Consider the following 26,111-nt stretch of genomic DNA (forward strand, 5'->3'; position numbering starts at 1 on the left):
TGATCTGTAAACATGCAAATTTTCGAAGGTAACATACATAGCTGCATTAACACAAGTATGGACTGTGCATTGTACACAGCCATCCAAGGATGATTTTTTTGTTTTGTGTTTGAGCAGGTAAAATATACATCTCCTGTCTTGTATTTTTTTAGGATTTTTTTATGTCTGCAGCTGGGATTTTCAGGGGCTCTCATCCAGTTAAACCTGATCCCCTTAAACCTTGAACGAATCCACAGCCTTTTGTTCTCCCTGGAAACAAGAGCATAACCTCTTTCCCAAAGTAATATGTTTTTGTCTTCCATTTTAAAGTCAAGTCGTTCCTAAAATATCTAGGCTCATTTAATTCAGCAGCCCCTTTCACAATCCATTGTCTCTCAGCAGCTGCCATCTCTGCTCATTAGCATTTGAAAATTCAAATCTGTAAGATGCCATATAGGATCTGGACTCCATAAATTTTCCATCTTTACATGGCTTACCCCTTTTATATCATTTTATTCTCTGTTTAAAGACTTTATCTTATTATTTATAAACTATTTTTTCTATGAATGCCTATACCCATTTTCTTTTATTTTAAGCTTATGCGCATGTTTTTAAACACACTGTAACCTTGTTTAGAGGTTTTTTTTCCCATCTGGATCTTTCTTTACTAAGCCCTGTGAGACAAATCTTAAACTGCTATGTCACCTGTACACAGCTCGGTTTAGCACATGGTGCTGGATGGCTCCAGCCTGCAGGCAGTGGCCACCAAGCCTACCTAAAATATCATGGTCACCAGGAAGCCACTTTTGATTCTATGTTCCAAACTTTTTTTTAGACTTTCTTAGACCTTATGATGACATATGTGGCCTGGTGTGGGGTGCCGTATGAAGACAAATTTTTCTTTGGGCTGCCATCTCATAAAGAAACAAACAGACACAGACTTATTACTTGTAAAAAGCTCGGCTTGTTCCTAATTAGTTCTTATAACTTAAATGAACCCATTTTTTAAAAAATCTACATTCTTTTATGTGGCTCAGCTACTTTTACTCTGTATTCCCCATCCTCTCCATGTGACTGGTGACTCTGCCTTTCTTCTTCCCAGATCTCTGTCCCGGGAAGTCCCTCCTATCCTCTTCTTGCCTAGTTAGTGGCGGTTCACCTCTTTACTAAACCCATCACAGGGACACATCTTCACATAGTGTAAAGGAATATTCCACAGTGCTGTGGAACTCACACTCTGGTAAGGAAGACCACTACTGTAGAGAGAAGCCTTCTCCTTGCCAGCAGCTTTGGTTTTTCCCCACCAGTCGCCTGGGCTCTGCCACATTGTAGTCCCCAAATAACACACAAGACTCTGTATTAATTATGAAGCTGTTGGCCTTGCTTGTTTCTTACTGGCTATATCTGACTTAAGTATTTACCCCATAATTGTTAATCTAAGTCTTTCTCTTACCGGAGAATAGTTCCGAACTTCTTATCCCTATGGCGGCTACATCGTGACTCACTGTGTTTCTCCTATCCAGAGTCCTCCTGGACTCCTAGTCCCACCTATCTTGCTTCCCTATTGGCCAACAGTGCTTTATTGACATATACCCAAGACTTCCGCATCACACTACCGCGTATGTAAACATGAATAGAGAAGGCAGTTATGGACTGTGTTCAGTGATAGGAAAGAAGTAAGAAGAATATGACCATGGAAGGGGTAGCGTCTCTGTCCAGGTTGGTAGACAGTCTGTCTTTGTAACGCTGCCCATACTGCATCTTCAGAAGCATAAGCTCCTTCAGCTCCTGTCTTTGAACCTGGCTATGTGGAAAGAACATGAGGCTTTCTTTTCTGTAGTCTTTGTAGTCTGAATACCAATGGTGATGACATTCATCAACACTGTTATGCCGAATTGCCACTCCCTGGGTATCTTCAAACTGCTCATCTGTTATTTGATGCTCTCAGGGTCAGAGTCTGACATTAAAGTGCTGGTGGTCCCTGTACTCCTGCTGGAGGCTGTCTGGGACAATCAGCTTTGTTGGGGTTGCAGTCTTCTACAGGACATCTACTTGCTGTGGTCTATGGCTCTTCCCTCTTTTCCGAGCCTACAGTATAGAATCTCCACCTCCTCCGTCTGATTCTGAGTGTCCTGTGATTTCATGAAGCCTACTGTGTAATCCAGAAGAAGTGTCCATTTACAGTCCTTAATAGAGACACATCTGGAAGCCTGTATTGATGTAGATTAACATATTTAGAGGTTCTAGAAATTTGGTTGCCCTTGCAGGAAGATAATTATCCAGCCTATCTCAGTAAGCTACAAGTGTTAATTTCATTCCCATTTCCATTAATTTTGCTTTACAGGCGAAAGACTTAAAAGAACAAGAGAATTGCATAAAGTCACATGTTTAGCTATAGGCTGCGAATGAGGACATCCCAACTGCACAGATTATCCCTCTCTTCTCTTTTCTTTTCTAACTACTTTCTGTTTGCATTTATTTGATCTATTTCCTTTTTCCGTGAAGGCAAAGAGCCACATCACTTTGTTTTTAGTTTTTTTAACTTTTTTTTAAAAATAATGATTTTTCATTTATTTTGCATACTGACCTCCGTTTTCCCTCCCTCCTCTCCTCCCTTTAGTCAGTCCTCCCAATCCCCTTCCCTCTATTCTCATTCACTTCCACTCCTCCTCTGTCTCCATTCAGAAAGGGGCAGGCCTCCCATGGGCTTGAAAAAAGCATGGCACATCAAGTTGAGGCAGAACCAAGCTCCTCCCCTTGTGTCAAAGCTGGGCAAGATAATCCAGCATGGGGAACAGGCTCCCAAAAGCTAGATAAGCACCACGAACAGGTCCTGATCCCACTGCTAGGAGCATTTTCAGAGAGAGAGAGAGAGAGAGAGAGAGAGAGAGAGAGAGAGAGAGAGAGAGAGAGAGAGAGCCACATCACTTTTTGTCACCAGAACATGCCTATCTCACAACCATATACTTGGCACACCATGTTAACATGTCCAAAACATTTATGAGTGGGGGGGGTGGGAGGAGATGGGGGTGGGATGAATATTCAAATCCAGTGTCCCACAAATCATTTTATTCATCACCTTATGGCCAGTTATAGACCCCTGGGCACCTTTAAAGCATCAAAATAAAAAACAATTATAGTGTTGAGCCATAGTTTAAGGTGGTGAAGAAGACATGGTTGTCCACTCCTTTGGGGTGCTCAGCCTCTCAGCGTGGTGTGCTGTAAAGTGCATGTAGTCTCCCCTGATGACAGTTCTTTGTATATTGTTGTGTTGTTAGCACAGTCTACAGGGGGAGCCTCTGAAAGGCTGCTGTCTTTCACTTCGTCATTAGAGGAAGAAGGAAGCCAAGAAACGTAACTGCGTGCTTCTCTTTTGAATTTATTAGAGAGATTATAAAGGAAGAATAATGAAATAGATAAGTGCCACCAAGCCATACAAGTGGCACTTTTATGGGTTGCCTTGTCAAGCTGTATGGCTCTTAAGTAAGAAAATACAGCATTAAGAAGCATAGCTTCACAACCTGGAGAATGAATTCTTAGCTTCAAATGAAAGTACCTTTCTCTAAACAGCTATATAAAAGCAATCTGAATAAATCACCTTTTGTGATTCTGGAAGACAAATTATGTTTATGACATGAAGGTGTTTTACTTACTTTGTCTGGACTAGTGTCACCTATTTGTATGACATCTTTTTCTTAGGAAGTGATGAACCTGCCACTCAAGGTTTTGTTGAAACTGTGTGCATAGAAAGCCAAAGAGAAACACCTCCCTCACTGTGTTGTTCTCCAGTCCAGCTGCTTAGCCCACTTTAATGTATGTGCTTTGCTTCTAGTGGCCAAGGATGTCAATATTCTTTTTGATGAATTAGAGACTGTCAACAGCCCTTGCAAAGATGATGATTCCCTCCTACACCCTGGAAACCTGACCAGTACTTCAGAGGACGCCAGCAGACTAGAAGCAGGGGGAGAGGTAAGAGTTTGCATGACTTTCTGGAAGAGTAGTGTTTCAGGTCAGAACCTGGGAGGCATTCCAACAGACCATTCGGAGCTGAATCCCATCCAACGGCAGGCTTCTGGGAAGCATGGTTTATATGTCTGTGCTGCTCCATGACTCTAGCACATCTCAAGGATCTGAAATGAATGTGTGCTCAAAACTTAAAGGTCGAGCTTGTATTTGCAGTCTCACATCTAGAGATGTTTAATGTATACAGAGGAGGATTGTCCCCAACTGCCCATCATTCTGTGATGTAGTCTAAGTGCTCCTAACTAATGGAAAGAAACTGGACAAGGATGAACGTTCCAGTATAAACCCCTGAGCCTACAAACTAGCAATGTAAAACACACCAGCTTTTCAGGACATGGTTATCTGAGGTCTCTGTGAGTTTCCATTTGCCTCCTCGATAAATGGGAGACTTTGTTGTGTTTTGTGTGGATGTTCACTGTTGCTCAGGCCATGTCTCAATGAGATTTAATATTTCTTTTAATATGTGCCACACAGAAGTGAGAGGAACATAGAGGTGAAGTCAACCATTGATTGCCTCTACCCTCTGCTTTCACTTTTCCCAGCCAATTACCCATTGAAAGGATGACACCTTTGAAAAGGAAAAATTAGTAACTTCTACCAAGCTTCATAGACCTCTCCCACAAATATCACAGTCTCTCTCTTTCCTCCCTGTTTTTCTTTAAGAATAAAGTCAGTTACTGTCATCTCTACACACTTTGGATGGCTTTATAGTATGTAGATGGAGTTTCTGTTCTGCATGGTCCCACAGAATCCAAATAAACACACAGAGGTTTACATTAATTATAAACTGTTTGACTGATGGCTCAGGCATCTTACTGGCTGGCTATCTCTTAATTATTAACCCATAGCTACTAATCTATGCATTTCTACATGACTTTATCTTACCACAGAATGCCCAGAATCCTAGCTTCCCAGCAGCTACATGGCATCTCCCTGGAGGCTCCTCTCTGGTCCTCTCCCCCAGAATTCTCCTCATCTGGTAGTCCCACCTATACTTCCTGCCTGGCTACTGACCAATCAGTGTTTAATTAATCAACCAATAAGAGAAACATATGTACAGAAGGACATCCCCATCAATATTAGCCTCATGAAGGGACATTGAAAGGACCCTCAAAAGCAATGAATTTATTTCCCTTTTGGGAAAGTGGTAGTTTCTGAAAGGGTTCTGCTGGAAGCAGAGCAGATCACTGCCCAATCAGAGTGAGGCTTCCTCATGGCACTTGCGAAGAAAGCCCTGTTGTTTTTCATTTTGTTGTTGTACTGATTGTAGCATTCAGAATTGTACCCAGAGTCTTGCGGTCCTAAGCAGCACCCTTTCGCTGAACAGTGTCTCCAGGTCAAAGCCCTGCTTCTGCAGGCAGGTGCTGGTTTCTGTTTGGTGGATAACTATTCATAGGTGCCTCTTCGGTCTGACCCCCAAGTATGTGGTAAAGCAAAGAGCCAAACAGTGTTTACGGGTTGAAAATGTCAGTGCTGAAATGTGGGGCGCAGGCCTTCCATTTCTCCTGGCTGAGGATGAGCTTGCATGCTTGGTACTTGAGCATGGGTGTGATTCTAGCATGGTTTTGGAGTCCTAACATGGTTTCTGTCTTTATGCTGTTCGTGAAGAGTGGTGTGTTCTGTGGTTGAGAGAAGACAGGTTTCCCATTTCCACTTGGCTGGGTTTGTAGACTCAATTCTGAGATCTATTAGCCTGAGACACTTGGCTCTGGCTTGAGAAGCCCCAACTTGACGTTCTCTGTCAAGTCCCTACATTAGTACAGTCTAAGGAGCCTGTGTGAAAAAACCAACCCATGCATCCGCTTCTTCAGTTTCCTGAAAATAATGTGCATAACTTCTAAATATGTTTTATAATAAAATGAACATCAGTTGAACTATCATCCAATTTATGAAGTAGAAAGAACCTTTCAAGCTATATGCCTTATCAGAGTTACTAACTTGTTATTGCTTTTAATGCAATAGAAAATTAATATCAGGATGTATGGAAATAGGCCAATGCATATTGTGTTGTCTTAGTTGTTTCATATACATGTATTTATGCATATACCCAAAGATAAGAAAGAGCGTAAAATACTTTTCTTTCTCTCTCTTTTGCTTTGAGACAGAGTCTGTGCAGTTCTGGGTGGCCTGGAACTTGTCATATAGACCCGACTGGCCTTGAATTCATAGAGATATCCCTGCCTGTGCCTCCCAAACACTGGGATGAAAAATGTTCATCATCACACCCAGTCTTTAAACTGTTTTGTGTGTGTGTGTGTGTGTGTGTGTGTGTGTGTGTGTGTGTTTGCTTTGTCTTTACTGTGGGCAGACAATATTGAGAAAAACAGAACTAGAATATGACTAGAACTTGTGATCCTTTTACCATTCCAGGGGTACCATCCTCCCAGTGTTCATGGTTTCGTTTTCATTTTCTTGCCCTAAAAGTTTTACTACATATAGAAATTTGTTTTATTTTATATTTTATAGAAAATCGTGTTATGAAGTCTTCTTTGACTTATTCTTTTGTAAAAATTTATTTTTCTTCAATATTCCTTTTGTTGTTGTATAGTATTTCACTGAATATATATCTAGTACACAATGTATTAGCCATTTATTGTGTATATCTGAGTGTGTTCTCTAACTTTAAATTTTTCTACTATTCTGAACAATGCTATTATAAATATTTATCTATGTCTCTCAGTTGCCTTGCAAAGAATTTCTCTAGGGTTTTATGTTATGCAAATGTTCAGTTTTACAAGATAATGACTATATGTTTTCCAAAGTTACTCCTTAGTTTTGACTCTCACCAGCATGGTATAATGATTCTCAGTTTGCCCCATATCTTTGTCAACACTTGCTAGTTTCAAACGTCTTGCATCTTGCCCATTCTCTATAATACATCTTCAGTTTTTATTTTGTTTCTTCCTGCTTGCATATTTCATTCTGTGAGCATGAAATTTTAGTAAAACAGCATGGAAATTTCATTTAGTTTTAGTTCTTCTTTTACATTGCTTGCCTAAAGCTCAGGTTCATGAATGGCTTGAACTGGTCTCTTTCTCTTTGTACACAGACAGTGCGGGAACGAAAGAAATCAAACGGACTTTACTTTAGAGACGGAAAATGTCGAATTGACTACATTCTTGTGTACAGAAAATCCAACCCTCAGACTGAAAAGAGAGAAGTATTTGAAAGGAATATTAGAGCAGAAGGATTACAAATGGAGAAAGAGGTAAATAGGTTTTTTTGGCATAGGAACACATACACACACATACCACGTTGTGTGGGCAAGCACACACTTACATATACACATCAAGAATCAGATTTCTAAATGAGGTTTTGGCATGCTAACAGGACATTTTATTTAATTAGTTTCCCTGTTTTCAGTATTTGGGGATGTTCCATGTATTGGGCTTTTGAAGCACATTTTACCCTTAAGAGTACTTTAGTGTCTAATGACTTCATGATAAAATATTCTGTTCCAATTAACCGGGTTGTTTTAAGATATGATGACTTATCTGATTTCCCACATCTGCCGCTGTTCTGTGTCTATGACTGAGGGTTCTAGTTACACTTGGTAAAGAAAACTGAATAAAATGCCATCAGCCCCCTCTGGAGGCCATGGTTACATTTAATGGTCTATAATGAACTTAGGCATCCTTGCAAACCAGAAGAGATTGGCTTTATGGGGGAGGAGGAGAAACCACTTGGCGAGAATTTATTAAAATGGTTCCAGTTTAAAAAAAAATATTCAGATTATTTCTTACTGGGTTCCCAGATCAACCGTTAGCTCCCCTCCTGCCCAACCTCCTCCCTGTCTTCTTCGCATGGAGAGTTTTGCAGAACTAAACAAACAGGAGGCTCTGCCAGGTCTCTGATAATAGTCCCCTGGAGACTTGTACAGCTAGCACTGTGTGTGTGTGTGTGTGTGTGTGTGTGTGTGTTGTGTGTGTGTGTGTGTGTTTTAGCTGAGTTATGTAACTCTTAGATTCCCCTAAACATTGTACGATCAATAAGAAATACATCCTAACAAATTAAAATGTCTACTCTGCTTCTCAAGGCTGAGTTATAGATCATTGAAGTCAGACAGCCAGGATTTCATTGCTCAGAGGCATCGGAATAGTGGAGGCATTTTACACCCACACTGGTTGTGTCCATCTTGGGAGACAGTGGGTAAATGGGACTTTCCCAGGCTTGGTAGACTGACCTCATTCCTTGAACATTTTCAGTGCATAAGCAGTATGTCTCTGGAATGTCTCCAACAAGAAGTTGGGGAAATGATGAGAAGAGTGTTGCCTGGGAGAATCAGTTCTTATCCCAGGGGACTGGACCAGCTTTCCCTTTCCCTTCGCACAGCAAACAGAATTAAATGTTGCCTTTTCATTGTCTTTGTGGCATTCCCAGAAATCCTTCCTATGCTGATCAACTGAGCATAGCACATTGCATTTTTTCTTAACTGGCCTTGCTTTTTGTCCTATAGTCTTACTTCTAAGTGGCAAGATTTTTATATGAGAAAAAGAGAAAGATTATAACATCAGCATAGTGTGAAATAATGAAAGTCCCTTCTGACTTTGTCAAAATGTTGATTCCTATCAAAATACAGAACCCTGTGCAATTAATGAAAGATTGGTATTTTAAGCTTCACGACTATTTTTCCCATTCCCGGGGCTTCCTCTGCATAGCCCATTTCAAAATCATTTCATGACTTATTCATTCAAACTAAAAAAGCCTAATACTTTTTCAGATATGTGTATTATTAAACCGCATACCAGCCTTCCACGTGTCTCCAAACACGGGCACTGCAGTATGTAGCTGCTCTTAGTGGACCTGCCGTGGAGGCTTGCTCAGCCTGCTCTACACCTGCAGCATGCTGTGATGTGTGCCCATGGCGTGACAGGTGCATTGCTTGCGTGGCTTGCCTTGTACACTAGCTAACTTGTTATTAGTTTTAAATACATTCATAGCTACGTATTTATTTCTAAGTGTATCAGAAAAGAAAAGGTGGCAAAAGTATTACAGCATAGCAAAACGTAAAAACAAAACACCCTAAGCATTTTTTCTCATTGCCTGCTTTTCTCCTGTGGACTGTAGCTTCCTTGCTTCCTCACAATCCTCTGTATACTGGCAGCAGGCAGGCAGGCCTCTTCGGGGAACCGTTTTTCCCAAGCAGCCTTTGGCACCAGTCTTGCTCTAGCTCCCACAGTCAGCATTAGTGGTACAGCGTATCTCTAATGCGGCATCTCTGCTCTCTCTGCCTCTGCCTCCCCATGTCCTCAGCACTAGTGGTACAGCGTGTCTCTAATGCGGCACCTCTGCCTCCCTGTGTCCTCAGCTGTAGTGGTATAACCTGTCTCTAATGCGGCATCTCTACATCCCCATGCCCTCAGCCAGCTCGGAGAGAAAAGAGGGCAGTACGAAGTCATAAGCGAAGTCAAATGACCTGAGGCATCTTTACTTGTGTTGTGTTATTAGGCAGGGAAGCTGTCTGAAGCACTCTTCTGTAAATCAGGTGCTTTCCTGACAGTCCCTGTAGAGAGACAACCATTTTAACAGTAAATCTTGCTCCTAGGAGTTAATTCAACCTATTATAAGCAAAGAATGAAAAAGAAAAGTAAAAGAACTTCAAGGAACTTTCCATAGATCCACGCACATCTTAAGTGATTGACACTAAGTACTATTTTATGAATTACTAGTATTATTAGGATCTTTGTCCCACATCCAAAATTGTGGAAAAGCTATTTTTGCAGAATGGAGTTTGAGTTTCCAAATGGTTAAAGATGAGCTTTGTAGTTCAGTGTAACACAGAAATCCCTATCTCCTTTACATTCGAGGTCTAGAAACACAGGATGATCCTTGGGAATGGAGAAAGTGCTTGCTGTGAAAGCAAGAGGTCCTGAATTCAGATCCCCCACAGTCATATTAAAATCTGAGCATGACTATGTATATCTGTAACCTCAGTGATGATGGGGGAAGAATCAGAGACAAGCATATCCCAAGAGCTTGCTGACTGGCTAGTTTATCCATTAACTAATGGGTGGGTTGGGAACTCATTAAGAGACCAAAAAATACGGTGGAGAATGACTGAAGATTGATCCCAATATTGAGCATGCCCACATACATATATACACACATGCACATATATATATACACACATGTACACACAACAAACAAGTGAAAATCTTCAATTCATAATACATGTGAGGATATCATATAAAAGTTTAATAACTTTGTCAAGGTTTCTACACCCTGGGTCTTTAATAAGCAGTAACTAGAATCTCATATTATCCAGAGAAAGCAATTTATAGCAGTGGTCTCAAAGTCCAAGTTAATTTGTTTTTGTACCTAATTAAAGTGATCCCCTTCTTAAAATTATGTTCATATTATTAATTTATATTTCTCATGTCTAATTCTGTTTCCTGTTGATCTTTGCTGTGTATTTGGATCATCATTGGTAAGGACACATCTTTCCCTTGGTATTATTACTTGACTTGTGGATACCTTGAAACCCATAGAATGTGTAAGGAACAGTTGTAATCATGGAACATGGCGCGTCTTCTGGTCCCATTAGTCATATGGGACCTGAGAGAAAGCCTCTATCATTAAAGTCATTATAAAATAATTCTAATTGTATAAATGAAAGCATCTGGACAATATGCATTCAGCAAACATTCTTTGTACACCCACCCTGTGACAGCCCTGCTGTGAACACTAGGAACTTAGTAATGAAGAAAGACAAGAGTCTTTGCTTATGGGAGAATCGAACACAGCATAAATAAGCAGATGTGTGAAATGCCTGCAAGGGAAGGAAAGCAGGATGTGTTGAGAGGGGCTGCAATTTTTTTAGCAGTTGCCAAGGTTGGGCCTGTGCCCCAGACAAACAGAAAGTGAGAAGGTCCTGAGACAGGACCTGCGATGAGGCGGGTGTGACTGGAGTTAAGCAACGCAAGAGACGGAAGCGCGTGAGGAAGGAACGTAGCAGCCGAGGGGCAAATGTTACTTTCATCCCCCAGACATGGGGTGTCATAGGAAAGCTTTGTCGGAACAGTGTAGAGCTCTGTTTTCTGTTTCCTGAACTCACTCTGGCTGCCTGCTCTAATGAGAATGGCTGGGGAAGGGTGGCATGGTGGGGGAAATCTAGAAGATTTGTTGTTAAAAGCTAAGAAAGAGATGATGGTTTCTTGGCCAAGCATTTAGCAGACAGCATAGTGAGAAGGCTCAAAAGTAGAGTCGGTGGAAATGCAGACAGATTAAGTAAACAGTTTAAGAAAAGTCAGCTAGGCATGGTAGCAAACACTTTTAATTCCACAACTAGGGAGGGAGAAGCAGGTGGATCTCTGTTTTCAAGGTCAGTCTGGTCTATAGAGCGAGTCCTAGGCTTTCCAAAGCTATGTAGGGAGACCCTGTTAATACATCATTCATATATATACACGTGGGGAGGGCTCAGTCTTATGCTACATTCTGTTTATCTGAGAAATCAGATGAAAGGACTTTTCCATTTACGGGAATATGGAAAAGAATGGATCTCATTGTACAAGTCTGTGATACTGTGATGTCTGTGACATTACAGTGGAAACACCAGATAGAAAAACCTAGAATTTGAGAAGTCCAGACTAGAGGTATATACTTGGAAAAGTTCCCCCAGACGGATGTCTACAAATAGAGAACAGGCCCAAAGATGAAGCAGAGGACATACCAGTGTTTCAAAAGTGGAAGATAAAGAGGAGCCAGGAACAAAAACTAAGGAGAACTAGAAAGGAAACCTAGGGGCTGTGGTGCATGAGAATAAATGTTTCAGAAGGGAGGTAGCAGTAGGTGATGTTGGAGTAAAGAATATCTAAGAGAATGTGAGTTATTGGATTATCAGTGTAGGGTCTAAGTGAACCAAGAAAGACATTTCACTGGAGAAGTGGAGGCAGAATTGTCATTGAAGGATTTTAGGTCCTAGCTGCTTTAGCCCCTTCTGGTGACTCCTCAGACATCACCAAATCTGAAAAGTAAAACACATACAACCAGTCTCCAAAATGGCATCAAGAAACTCAGGTCACCAAGATAGGAATCTCTTAAGGGACTCAACTCCAAGTTTCTGAGAAGTCTGCATTTTTTTCAAGAACTACAACAGGAAGGGCATACATACAAGCACACACACACACACACACACACACACATATACACACACACAGTAATAATAACAAATATAACTTTAAAAGTTAAAATGTAAAGTCACAAAATAGAAACTGGTTAAGGCAGTTTTTGAGTTCACCAATCTTTCAGTATAAAAGTATCTGGCTGCAATAAGTATAGGAATGCATGCACATTTGGGATTTAATATACTGTCTGTTTCTCCTTGGAATAATAACAGAAATACTATTGAGATTTCCACACATTTGTGAGCATGGGCTATCATACCCTCTGTTAGACGAGATGATTCAGATCAATGGTAACCTTGCTCTGGATAGGAAGAGAAGAACTCATATGTTTCCTGTGAATGTCAAGGTCAATATTAGAGGCTGTCTGAGAAGATGGTCATGGTTACAGGCAGGAAGGGAGCCAAGGAAATTAGAGAAGATAGCAAAGCCAGGAACCCTCCAGACTGTCATTCATGGGCATTTTTGTTCTCTGGTAGTGTGGATTTATCTCTTGGTGCAGTTGTGGCAGAGCTGAGTAGTACAGAACAATTCATCTATGCAGACTTTCTGACTCTCCGTTTCATACATTTGACAATCAAGGCAAGATAATGCTCCGTGAAGCAGTAAAAGGATCAAGTGACCCCACATATGGGATATGCAATACCATGTCTTCATTTTTTATACTTATTTTTACTGGATTTTCTTCTAAAACTTTGGGTTCCCCCGCCCCCAGGATGCTCCTTCAGTTGTCTTATGATTATGGGGAATGATACTGATTTTTCATTTGTAAACATCATAAGGTGATACATGATATTATAATTTTATAGATGATATAGACATTTCTAGGACTCGTAACAGACCCCTAAAGATGTGTGATTCTTGCTGCCTTTTCAAACCTTTACATAACTCCTGCCCCTTGAGTGCAGGGGCAGGGCTTGTAGTATATTCTTAACTAATACAAAAGGACACTGCCATAACAGGCTATGACCCATAGGATGTCAATGTTAACAGTTGCATTGTGACATGTGAGATTCTATCTCAGCAGACTGGTGACTTTGAACCAATGTCTTACTCACTATTCTATTGTTGTGAAGAGAAACCATGACCAAAGCAGCTCCTTTAATTGGGGCTGGCTTCATTATGTCAGGGAGCGTAGCAGCATGCAGACAGGCAATGGAGTAGTAGCTGAAGGCACACTATGGACCTCACAATCTGTATGCAGAGACAGACTCTGGGATTGGCATGGGATTTTGAAACCTCAGAGCCCACCCCAAGTGACAAACTTCCTCCAACAAGGTCATGCCTCCTAATCCTTTTAATCCTTTCAAATAGTGCCACTCCCTGGTGACCAAGAATTCAAGTATAGGAGTCTCTGGGTGCCATTCTTATTCATACCACTACAAGGAGTAAGCCACCATGTCCTGAGCTGGCATATTCATTCTTGCAAAGAGAATGGCATTTATTTTAACAAGAGTGGAGCCTCATATACCTGTGGCAGGCATGGTAGAAAACCACCAAGGTCAGAAGCCTATGTTCCCAGGGCCCTCAGGCAAAGGGTGAGCCTAAAACAGGAATTAGCATTTAGAAAATAAGGATGGACAGAAAACAGGAACTTGCTTAATCTGTGTTGGGATGTTCAGGTCTTGGTGGTGTAGAGTCCCTAGACTCTGGTGGTGTCATATTGTTTTTACTGTTGTTGTGTTCTTACATTGTTGCTTCCAATACCCCGATGGGTCTCATGATGGGTGCAGGCAGGTCTGAGACACTCCCTGTCCCCGTAGGTGGAGGCGGGACTAGCACCTAGATGTTTGCAGACTCTGGATGTCTTGATCCACCTGGGGTGAGTCTACCTGCCTGCAGTCCCCAGGCCAGGAGACCCCAAAGAGGGGAAGTGGGAGTTGAACCCGAGATAGGGTCCACCCTTACCTTTCCTGAGTGGGGGTGGAACCTGCACAGCAATGTCAGCAGAGTCTGGATGCTTAGTTCCTGGGGAGGGGCACATTGACCTGCCCACCAGGAGATCCTCTTACTTTGTTTTTTCCTTTTTTTTTTAAATATTATAGACTTACTTACTTCAGTGCTTAGCTATGGAAGTTTGAATTTGGTACAAAATATTATGAATAGCTAATCACTATTTACTTTTCAGATTTGTTTATTTTATGTGTGTGAATGTTTTGTTTGCAAGTATGTATGTGTATCACATTTTTACCTGGTGCTAGCAGAAGTCAGAAAAGGGTGTCAAATTCCCTGGAACTGGAATTACAGAGGGTTGTGAGCCACTGTGTACCCTGGTCCTCTGTAATAGCAATATGTACTCTAAGCCACTGAGCCATCCCTTCAGTGAATAACTAACTTGTATGGCTGTGTTGAAATAATACTGGTCAGTTTGGTCCTAGATTTTCTTGATATTATCATCATTTGGGACTGCATAATTCTTTGTTGTGGGTCTTACACACTGTAGGATATTTAGCAGCAACTGTAGCCTCTCCATTGCAGGAACTAGTATCTCAGTCTCTAAGTAGTCTTACTTGTCCCAGCAAGAATTGACAGGGTCAGAAAGGGTTGACCTAAGCTAAGAATCACCAACTTAAACATCTGATCCAATATTTTGTGGTTTGTTGTTTTGTTTATGAAGCATTGGGGGGGGATTAAAGGTGAATAAAACCATTCTCTGATTCAGGGGACCAACTGGCTTAAACAATGGAACAGAAGGCCATTGAATCAGAAGGAAAGAGCCTATTTATTTGAGGAAAAGAATAGGATCTAAGTTAGGAATGGACCCTCAAGCCAGGCAACTGAGATTTGGCTCTGCTTACCTCTGTACCACTTACTAAGGTTTTCAGCCTATGTCTCAATTTCTTCATTAATTAACTGGCATATAAGTCCATGAAACTCTTCTGAAGACAAAGTGAATTCTGATTTCTATATTCTATTCATCCTAGGAGAGTCTGGCAGAAATGAAGTGCCCAATCACAGGCAATGATGTCATTGTTAAGAAGAGAATGATTTTATTCACTGGTCAAACGTTTGGCTGTTTTTTTTCCAGGCATTCATCCTTGTCCCCATCATTTCTTGGGATGAGGGTCCTTAACGTGTGTCTACAGAAAGTAGAAGATGTCATGTCTCAGAAAACTAGAGATATGTGTCAAGTGGCAACTGTCTACCAGGACTCAGTCCACTTACTACTGGGGACAGAGTTGTTCTCTGTATTAGCTTTCCTCAGGCTGTTTCATGAAAGTGGTGATGGCGGCTGAGCTATTTCTCCCTTTTCCCTTCTAACCCTCATCTCCAGTTCAATTTCTGAGTTCAGTGTCAAGTTCTAAGGACCTTAACCGCTTGTGTTTATTTAGGAAGAAAAGGTTGAACAAAAACATTTGTGTTGCCAGGTCAAGATGACCAGAACAAAGTTACCTTGAACTGATTTACTCAAAAGATGACCTTAAATCAATACATAATCTCACATGACTCATTTGTATTCTTTCAAACACAAAAAAGCACAACTAAATGGAAAGTAATATCCATTTTCCAAGTCACAGCAGAGGCTCCAAAGCTGTATCATGAACTAGGAGAGACGCAATCGAACAATCCCCTCCGAGCTCTAAACTGGGCTGTCTGGGGATAAAGCACATGCTACACTGTTGTCATTGCATACCACAGGGGAGCATCATATTGCTGCATCCAAAAGGGACTGAAGTCTTTCTTTCGTGGAATCGTTTTGTTCCTCTTTTTCATTAATTACTTCTTAGGATGAACTGCCAAAGGTTATACAAAGTATTCTTACCAAATTGACACCAATTATTTATGAATGAACAGAGAGACTGAAAAGCATCGAAGCAGTCTGGAGAACTGTCAGTCCATGGTCCTGCTTATCATTCTTACAAAAGTAGAACATTTAAAGAGGAACTTCATTCATTAAGCCTGATAAGTCTTAATGGCAAAAGTGGAAACACAGGGGTGGGGAAGAAGTCAATGGCATCTGATGACTGTGGTTTTGGATGGAATCATTCATTCACTTGTTCATTCATTAAATACCTCTCAGATGTCCACCATGATCGAGGATAGTGAAATATGAAAGAAGTCAATGTATCAGGTGTGGTGAAGCTGCAGAGAAACATACAGGAATATGAGACTAGCTTTTCATTTGGGAGTTTCAGGGAAGTCTTTCTGATAATGGAACTGCACACAGAGAATGGGAATTTACAGTCATAAGTCTGGCTCTTGAAGGCAGCTACTGAGATCTCCTGTTGTTATGTTTCCCCAACATACACATGTAGGAAGAATTGGCAGAGCTGGATGGCGGAAGAGGGCTTAGACAGAGAAGCTAACTGGATTTGGCTGGAATCTGGGAGACTGAGAGAACTCCCACAGGGCACAGAGCAAGAGAGAAATTAAGTTCATGAGCAGTGTTGGAACCTTTGGAGAGGCCCCACCCAGGGCCAGTCCCTCCCTAACCTGCCCTTTGTGGAAGCGCAGCAGCTTAGTTTCCAATATGTAAGTTACTCTTTCATTTGTGCCTGTCCGTGAACCCCAAGTTTCCTTTCTGAAATTCTCCCCTAGAGTCTCTTACAGTAAAAGTTACTTGGGAAAGTCAGCTCTTCTGTCTTCCAATAATGAATCATTTAATGTAGATGCTGGGACACTGATGAAAAGGCCAGGACCCAAGTCAGAGAGGCCACATCCAGCTCCTTGAGCCTGAAACATAGTAATAGGAGCTTCATACCTGAGGGTCTAGTAAGGGAAGGTGAGTCTCAGACACCCACCGGTGTAGGCTTCCTTGAGCCTCACATTTGCCTGTACAACTGAATCCCACTGGCTGTAGAAATAGCTCCCCTTTTCCATCTTCCAAATCACCTGAGTGCTCTTCACTGTAGACTCTAACTCTAAGAACCCCTTGATGAGGAGATTCTTATAAATATGACTCTAGCTTCTCTCCAGCAAAGCCAAGAGGGCTCAGCTGAGGGTGAGAGGAGGCATGCAAAGATGGCAGCAAATAAAACAGAGAAACCTCAAGCCTTCCTCCTAACAGAATTGACTGAGGAGATGTTCCTTCCCCTAGGGCTGGACCAGACCCATCTCTGTAAAACCCAAATGTTTCACATTGTGACATAGGAACTCTAAAACCTACCTCCCTTTGAGAGGCCTCTGCCAGGACACACTAGGTAAGCTGCCCACAGAGTGCCTCCTCATGCCCACACCTTTGTTCTGATGCCAAAATTGTCTCTTTTCAGAGCAGAGCTGAATTCCCTCAACACCAAACTTTAACTTGGGAGCCAGCAGCAACCCGAAGTCTGCATAAGGAAACATCCAGAATTTGCCATTCACGGGAGGGGACCAGGCAGACAAAGTGAAAGTTCTTTGTCCCACAGAATGAAAGAAAGTTCCCTTCACCCCTTGCACCCCCTACAGTGTTAGAGTATCAGTCCTTATGAATGCCTGTTTCAGATCTGCTGTATTCCAGACCCTCTGCCAGGCACTGGAGACTCAAAGATGAATAAATGCCCCAGCTATCTGCTGTTGCAATAAAAAGCTCCAAGATGTGTGGCTTGAAACAACAGGCGTTTGTTTTGCTCTCAGATCTACAGTTGGGCAGGGATGAGCAGGGACAGTTCCTCTTGGCTTCGCTAGACACCACTGGGATCAGTCCCACTAGGTCCTCAAGTGGTCCTTATCCTGGTACTGATGTCAGCTGGGCTCACAGCCAGGGCTGTGGGCTGCAAGAACTGTTTCCTTTCCATGCATGCTTCTTACAAGCTGCTTGGGCTCCGTGTCATGTGGGGATGCATCCCAAGGTGGCTGTTCATTCTGACAGCACATCGTTGGAGCAGTTTCTTTGGCTGTACTGGTTGAGGCAGAATCAACCTCTTGAAGGAGTGCAGGAAGATTCCAGACAAGAGGATGACAGTGCAATCCATTTCTGGGAAGTGCAACCTGCACTGGATGTTCATAGGGCTTTAGCTACAAGAAGAAATGAAGGAAGCATAATGTAACCTGAAAAGGTTTTCGTTCTGATATTTTTTCTGCAAACACTAAGGGGATTATATGATTTCCAGAAGCTATGGGTTCAAAGGAAGAATAGATACTAACTGCCTTGGGTTGGCACTCAGATGGGAAACACACTAGACTTTGCACAGTTAGCTTGAGATTTAGTCATCCAGGCTGAGGGCTGCATCTCTCTTCCTAGTGGGACTGTGAATCCCAGGAAGATCGCCCAAATTTCCCGCAGTTCCTGTATCATTCCTTCATGTTGACTACCATGTTATTTATGCTCACTCAGCATTTTCCTGTGAATCTAATGTAGGTCAGATATAATTGTCCTTCCAAGTCTCAGTGACAGGGCTAGCCAGTTTTCACACTCATTTCCTCTAAGTGCAGTGTCCTTTCGATTCTTTGCAAATGAAGCCCATTCTGCTTACTACAATTTAGACAGAAAGTCATCTCAATAGCTTTCTTCCAGGCTAAGAGTTTGACTAAACCACCAGTGCAGGAATCCTGACCTTGAATGGTCTTCAGGGAATATAATGTTTATTGCCCAGTGGAGTCCTCTACTTTTCAATTCCATTTTCCATTCTTATTTTTTTCTAGACATGTTGAAATTAAAAAGAGTTTCATAGAAGGCCAGGACTACAGTAGATGAAAGAAAGAAACTATACTGCCTATGATTTCCCTGACCTTAGCAGGCCAGCTAGAAGGAAAGAAAATTACATGTGGTGAGACCTTGTGGCCATTAGTGTTTTGGAAACGCATTATGTTGCCCCTGGGGGCTCCTCCTCCTCAGTCTGAAAGCTCCTGGGTACAGCTAGGATATTATTTTGGATTGTACAGCAGTAAATCACTTCAGCATTCATTCCAGGCTGCCCAGATTCAGTTTCTCAGATTCTAATCAGTGCCCATGGGTCTCCTGAAATCTACTTCTTCATTCAGTGACTTCTGAACAACACTGTAGTTCTAAAAGGGTATAAACTGTTTGAGTCATTCCTCTTTCCCTGGATTGCCTGAAGGTTTCTCCTACCTTAAGTTCACTGTGCAAACTCCATTTGAGTGAAAAACTCCCTATCTTGATTCTTTTTGTCACATGATGCTGCGTTAGGTTGGCAACGTGAAGCAGTTAGCAGGTAGGTGATGAATATCAGTTTGTGGTTTAGTTATTTTTCCTTCTTTCCACTTGAAGCCTCTATGCAACGATGCAATAAATCATGTTTCAGAAACCAAGAGTTTTAACTAAACTCAATAATACTGGGAGCCAGTGATTGGGAACTAAAACTTGTTTTGTGTAAGCTTAAATACTCTGAGTCATTAGAAAGTAAACCAATTGTGATAATGAGCTTATTGGTTAATGATTCTGAACATTCTGAAAGCATCCTTCTGTTTCCCTGTTTACTTACCAGCAGTTCCATTGTACAATGTTGAGGCTTCTCACACGTAAGACCTTGAGTTCTCAGACTGCATTGTTGCTTTGGCTTACTTGCCTGGGAAAGCCTTGACTAAATTGGATTGTCACCTTCTTTGCCTGTGTCTGATGCTAAAATGTTGGTGCAAAAATGTGCCCGATGCTTCTCTTTAAATCGTGACTACAACGCCGGATGGCCCCGAGAACACTCGGGGCTCCTCATGGCTTTACCTTTCCTCGGGCACAACTAAATAACCTTATGTCTCACTGCTTCCCTCCCTTCCTGCCCCCCTCTGTGCTGCTCTTCCTTCCTTCCTCAACTTCTGTTGCTCATCCACTGGTTCATGTCAGTTATTCAGTAAACGCGTAGCACTTGGCGCGATTGTAGTCACTTGAGACACATCAGTGAACGCCAAAAGCCTCACGTTTGCTCACACTCAAACGAGTGTGCCAGTGGGCAACAGGCATGACATATCAGTGGCGTGGTGTGTGAGAGGCTGATAAACAATGTGGCAGAATTAAAACAGAGTACGGATAGGAGTCCTAGAGAAGGGCTAGTCATTTTAAAGAGAATGTTGGGTGGCAGATTTCGTTCCCTTAGGTGGCATGTGACTGGTCTGGATATGCTGGGGTTAGGGAGTAGTGGCCTGCTATTATTTCCTGCTGTCCTCTGGCCTCTTTGATCTTCTTACCTTGTGTTCTGTATCCTTAGCTGAGGTTCTGCTCATACTGTGATGAAAAGGAACATAATCAGACAGGAGCATCTGTAGCTCCCCTGTACTCTTCACCTCCCCTCATCCTGCTGTATATGAGTCTCTGTCCCTAGTCCCAGAACACCCCTATGACTCCCAGATCCCTTCTCATCTCATCTTCTCAGGGACGTTTTTCCTGTAACTGTCTCCTCTTTCTCCTGCATCTCCATATTGACTTCTCTATCCAGTCATTAGGAATGTGATCCTGATGCTTGTATATTAGCAATAAAAATCAATAACTGTGTAATCTAATGACCAATTCATTTCTCTTCTAAAATGCACAGGAAAATGTCTTGAAAGATTTTTCTAGTGTCCTGTGTCCATTTCATTAGAAGTTATCTCCGTACAGGTCATGTAGGCCAGACTCCACAGTCGATCCTTATTGCCTTGCTTTCCTCCAACAGACTCACCTCCTCCTTGGAAAGCCCATGTAGCAAGCTGGAAGGTTGTTTCCATGTGCACCAAGGGAAAGAAAGTCAGGTGTATGTTAGCACACCTCATGGCTTCAAATCTATTCTGTATTTCAGATTAATGTGATATTACATATTTTTTATATATCCCCTGTGAGTTAGGTAAGCATAGCTATATTCATTACACCAATGCAAAACTAATTAGTATGAATTGTGTTAGAATTATCAGTTAGACAGCTCTGGAAAGAAAACCCATAGAAGCCCCATATCTTAGCAGTTTTCTCACAGCTTGTAGTAAAAATACTTGGTGAAATAATATGTGCTCTGTAGTATCCTGGGCTTTACAGCAATAACCTACCAAAAGGCAGAAGCACAAGAGAGTTGACAGCTCCCACCTCCTTAAAAAGTATTTCCAGACTTAAACAGTTTCCGCAGTACAGGCAGATACCAGTTTTTCTCTCCTTTCTGGGTCCTGCTTATTTCATAGCTGTTCATTACCCGCATTCACTGAGAACATGATATCACATGGGTTATTGACTGGAATATGTGAATGCTTATCAGTAGACTGATAATTTGTGATAACATATAACATAAGCATGATGAGATAGTTTTCCCCAAATACATGCGTGTGAGCACACTATTTTCAAAATTAGGAATGTGCTCTTCACAGACACTGTGACTGAATGCGGAATAGCTGTCATTCAAGTTTGTCATTAATGCTACCTTATTGACAATTCTCCCATGGCTAGTAGTGATAGCTGGGGGTTATTTGTTACTGTGCCAGAACTCAGCCAGCCACACATTGATTGCCTCAGATACCTGATGCTTTGTTTCCTAGTTGGATGTGAGGGTCATCAGGGTTTATGCAATGACTGTAGTGTATCCTGTTCACCTATCGGGAGCACAGAGAACCTCTGACGAAAAAGCTGATGCATTATCCTTACCCCTGCACATTAGAAGTTTCCTGGCTGTCACCTGGAAGAGAGTTTATCTCAATTTCCCATAAATTTAACCACATAAAAACCTTTGTGATATTGAGAAAGTTAATATTTTTCAAATGATAGTATTTTAACAAGTAATAAGCAATGTGGCAAAACTACTGGAGATCTAGATCCAAAACTGTTCATAATTAATTTAACAATTCTCAATAAGCAATTGCTTGGAAACATTCTAGGTCCTGGCAATATCACTTGGACAAAGCTGTGCACAATAGTATTGACATAACACTGAAGCATTTCATTATAGCATTAATTTACTATAATGTGTATTGTCTTAGTTTTATATCACCACAGAAGAGATTATTTCAGCCCTAGAACCTTGAGATGTCCTACCTTTGTGTTCCCATAGTTCCCAAAGGTCAGGAGTCTGGGTACACCTCAGGTACAACTTCTAATTAGGACCCTATAATGATATCCTGAGGATGTCAGTTAGATTGCATTCCTTTATGGAGTTCAAGATCCTCTTATGTGGCCATTTGTTCCTTTTGATTGCTCAACTAATGCTTAATTTCCTTGTAGGTACTTTTCTCAGCTCCCAGAGGCTGCTCACAATCTCTTGTCCTCACAGGCTCCCTCACAACATGGAAGCACATTATTTCAAGGTCTGTAGGAGGCTCTTTCTTACATTGGGGCTCTCTTGTGAAGATTATCTGACTAATGCAGGGCAATTTGGAATAATTCTTTTTTGATAAGCCCATGGTCAAGTGGATGGGTATCCGAGCCACAGGACTGGTATTCCTTCTGTTCATAGTGCCCGTCCACACTTAAGAGGCTGGCTGCCATTATTCATGGTCTGCTCTCTTAGACATCTGCTTGCCCCGCAACTTGAGACCTAAAAACCAAGAATGTATCAGACAAAGAACTTCCATATGAGACTGTTAGAAATGTGGCAGTTTGCATATAGAAAGAAAGAAATCCGCATGTGGCTGGGCTCAGAGACAGAGAGAAGTGGCACAAGACCAGGAATGGCCAGAGAAGGTATTGGCCACATTACTCATTTTCCAAAGAGACCTAGGAAACCATGATCACAATGCATTGCTGTTGCTTGTTTTTAATCACCAAAGTCCAACTTAGTGAACCAATGAGGTTTTTGGGATTACATGTAGGAATATGAATGAAAATTTACTTACAAGAGCAGAAACGACTCAAAGCTCACCACATATGGGTGACAGTTCTGCAAAAGCTAGGAACACGGAGCACACTATACAACCTGGAGGCATCTCAACTGTTTGCAGAGTCCATGCCTGCAGGATTTGATGAAGGAGGCAGAGGCAGGAGGATCATGATGTATTTTAAAAAGACATCTTTGATGTCAGTAACAATTTAGGCAAGGATGGAATGAGGGAACTCATCTATAAGGCTACCACAGTATTTAAGAAGAAGGCAGATTGATGGTGACTTGGAGAATGGTGGCAACATTTGTAAAGAGAAGTAGATAGATTCAGGGCAGTGAAAACATGAAATCAATAAGACTTAGTGATTAAATGGCTGTGTCATAAATTATAAATGGGTAAAGGGTGATGGTTGAACTTAAATCACTAAGTGAATAACTGACACCAATGAGAAAAATGGTTTCTTCAGAGAACTGGGTCTAGTTAAGCATCTTGAGTCAGACACACCATTGAGACAACCAAGAGTAGACAGTATATAAGCCTTGACTAAGTGATTTAGAACTGGGACACGTACTCTGGTTCAATGCTATGCATCTTGGAGATATCAGAGGACACTGAATGCTATTGGGAAGAAGTGAGGTCCATCTCAGGGAGGACCAGGAAAACGAGACTGGAGTCCTGGGGGAAACATTTTAACAGTCTGTTAAAAGCTATTTCCTATGGCAGACACTAATGTCATCTTCAGGGAATGAATGCTTTGGTCATTAGAACCAAAGCTTCTTTCCCTTGGGGGCATGGTCCTCTCCCTTTGCCGTGTGTGTGTGTGTGTGTGTGTGTGTGTGTGTGTGTGTGTGTATGTGCGTCTACATGTACATAAAGAGTAGAAAGGAATTGTACAAGCCGGTTCCATCACCCAAAAAGCCTCTTCAAACTACATTAAAACTCTGATGTGTCTCCAAGTGAATCAAGAATAACAGGCACAAAAAGTCTCCTTGGAGACATATGCCCTCATTTTTCAGAGAAAAATGAAGCTCAGAAAAGAGCAAGTCATTTGCCCAGTAGCACACAGCTGGTTAGATAGTAGCCCCCTGGGAGGAGCTGAAATTGCTTACTGATTTCCTTCAGATCTTTAACTCTCCAGAAATGTATATTCTTCCATCGGTTTCACATAGCAGTTCACAGGCACACTGAGAAACTCCAGCACCAGCCAGTTATTAGTGTCTGAATGTCAACCAAGTATTTAGTAAGTGTAGGAGGAAGAAGGGGATATTGGACCTATTTCTGTTCAATCGCATGGGCCTTAGAGGAGCCTTGCAAGGTGTGCATGCAAGTTAATTAATGTATCCAGAAACTCACAGGGGCCGAGTGGCAGAACTAGCCTGGACACTTGCTCTAACCATTGGCCTTATGTCAATCACAAGATGCTTCAAGCCATCACTACTCACGATACTCAGGATTTTGAAATGTAACTAACTGTTGTATAAGATAGTAATGGGAACCAATAGATAATTAAGGACACCTACGTGAGTCATAGCTGTCCTCTTTTGGAGAAGCAACTTGGAAGGCCACCGTGTTGGTGAGGACCTGGGCTGCACGTCCTTCGTCTGTTTATTCTCTCGTGTCTTAATTCCTTGAGTGCACTTAATGGGGGTGATACCAGTGCCAGCCTCGGAAGGTTGGTGTGAAGATGGGCGTGGCAATAGTGCTGTCTCGTGAGGCTGGCATGAAGATGGGGGTGATGCTACACGTTTAAAAGCCCCAAGCCCGTCTATCATGTAGTGACCGCATGCGGCTTCTTCTGCCTCGATCACTACTGTCCTATTATATTCACCACGGTTTTCTGCATCCAAGAAGCTTACCTGGATCACACAGACACTCATACCTACTTTTGGCTCCAGAATGTTACAGTTTTGTTTTCCTCTCATAAGAGTGTAGTGTAGTGTCCCTGAGGGGTCACAGGGAAAATGCACATGCTCATGCCAGTTAGGCCCTTCATGCTCAATAAACCAGAACAGCAAGCATGTTTGTGCCCGGGGCCTTTACTCTTTTTTTTTTTACCATTTTTTTTTATTTTTCAGTTTAAATTTAGATAAGAAACAAGGTTGCTTCACAAGTCAGATCCTGGTCCCTCTCCCTTTCCCTCACCTCCTCCCGTGCCCCCCACCCCCCCCATTATCCCCTCATTTCCCCAGGGAGGGTGACTTTCATGAAAATGATAGAGGCCCTAAAAGAGGAAATAGGAAAATCCCTCAAAGAAATGGAAGAAAAAACAAACCAAAAAATGCAAGAAATGGAAGAAAAAACAAACCAAAAAATGCAAGAATTGGAAGGAAAAAAACAAACCAAAAAAAGGCAGGAAATGGAATAAGAAACAAAGCAAAAAATGCAAGAAATGGTAGAAAAAACAAAGCAGAAAATGCAAGAATTGGAAGAAGAAACATACCCAAAAAGGCAGGAAATGGAAGAAGAAACAAAGCAAAAAAATGCAAGAAATGGAACAAAAAGCAAACCAAAAAAAATGCAAGAAATGGAAGAAAGAACAAACCAAAAAATTCATAAAAGGCAACAAATGGACGAAAAGATAAACCGAAAATTGCAAGAAGCAATGCAAACACTGCAAGGGTTGAAAACTTAAATAGAGACAATAAAAAAACACAATCTGAAGAAAGGCAGAAAATAGAAAAGCTGGGCAAACAGTCAGGTACTACCGATACAAGCATTACCAACAGAATAGAAGAGATGGAAGAAAGAATCTCAAGTGTTGAAGATACACTAGGAGAAATGGATTCATCAACCAAAGAAAACCTTAAGTCCAACAAATCCTTAACACAAAACATCCAGGAAATATGGGACACCATGAAAAGACCAAACCTAAGAATAATAGGTATAGAAGAAGGAGAAGAAAACAACCTCAAAGGGGCAGAAAACATATTCAACAAAATCATAGAAGAAAACTTTCCCAACCTTAAGAAATACATGCCAACGAAGGTACAAGAAGCTTACAGAACACCAAATAGAGTGGACCACAAAAAAAGTCCCTTCGCCACATAATAATCAAGACCCCAAATATACAGAATAAAGAAAGAATATTAAGAGCAACTAAGGAAAAAGGTCAAGTAATATATAAAGGCAGAACTATCAGAATTACACCTGACTTCTCCATGGAAACTCTGAAAGCCAGAAGGTCCTGGATAGATATTTTACCTACACTAAGAGACCATGGATGTCAGCCCAGACTACTATACCCGGCAAAGCTCTCAATCACTATAGACAGAGAAAACAAGATATTCCATGGCAAAACTAGATTCAAGCAATACGTATCCACTAACCCAGCCCTACAGAAAGTTT

General features: G+C 41.6%; 1 protein-coding gene across 4 annotated transcripts in view; it reads left to right on the forward strand.

Moving 5' to 3' along the window:
• Ano4 (anoctamin 4) overlaps nt 1-26,111 on the forward strand; it is a 401,571-nt gene that overhangs the window by 229,918 nt on the left and 145,542 nt on the right. For all 4 annotated transcript variants that reach the window (XM_021225955.2, XM_040755102.1, XM_040755103.1 and 1 more), the window contains 2 exons: nt 3,812-3,948; nt 7,052-7,210. In XM_021225955.2, the coding sequence (XP_021081614.2) occupies nt 3,812-3,948; nt 7,052-7,210 (296 nt within the window). The remainder of the gene's footprint in view (nt 1-3,811; nt 3,949-7,051; nt 7,211-26,111) is intronic.

This window comes from Mesocricetus auratus, unplaced genomic scaffold (genome assembly GCF_017639785.1).
Source record: "Mesocricetus auratus isolate SY011 unplaced genomic scaffold, BCM_Maur_2.0 Super-Scaffold_100011, whole genome shotgun sequence".
NCBI classification, from domain to species: Eukaryota; Metazoa; Chordata; class Mammalia; order Rodentia; family Cricetidae; genus Mesocricetus; species Mesocricetus auratus.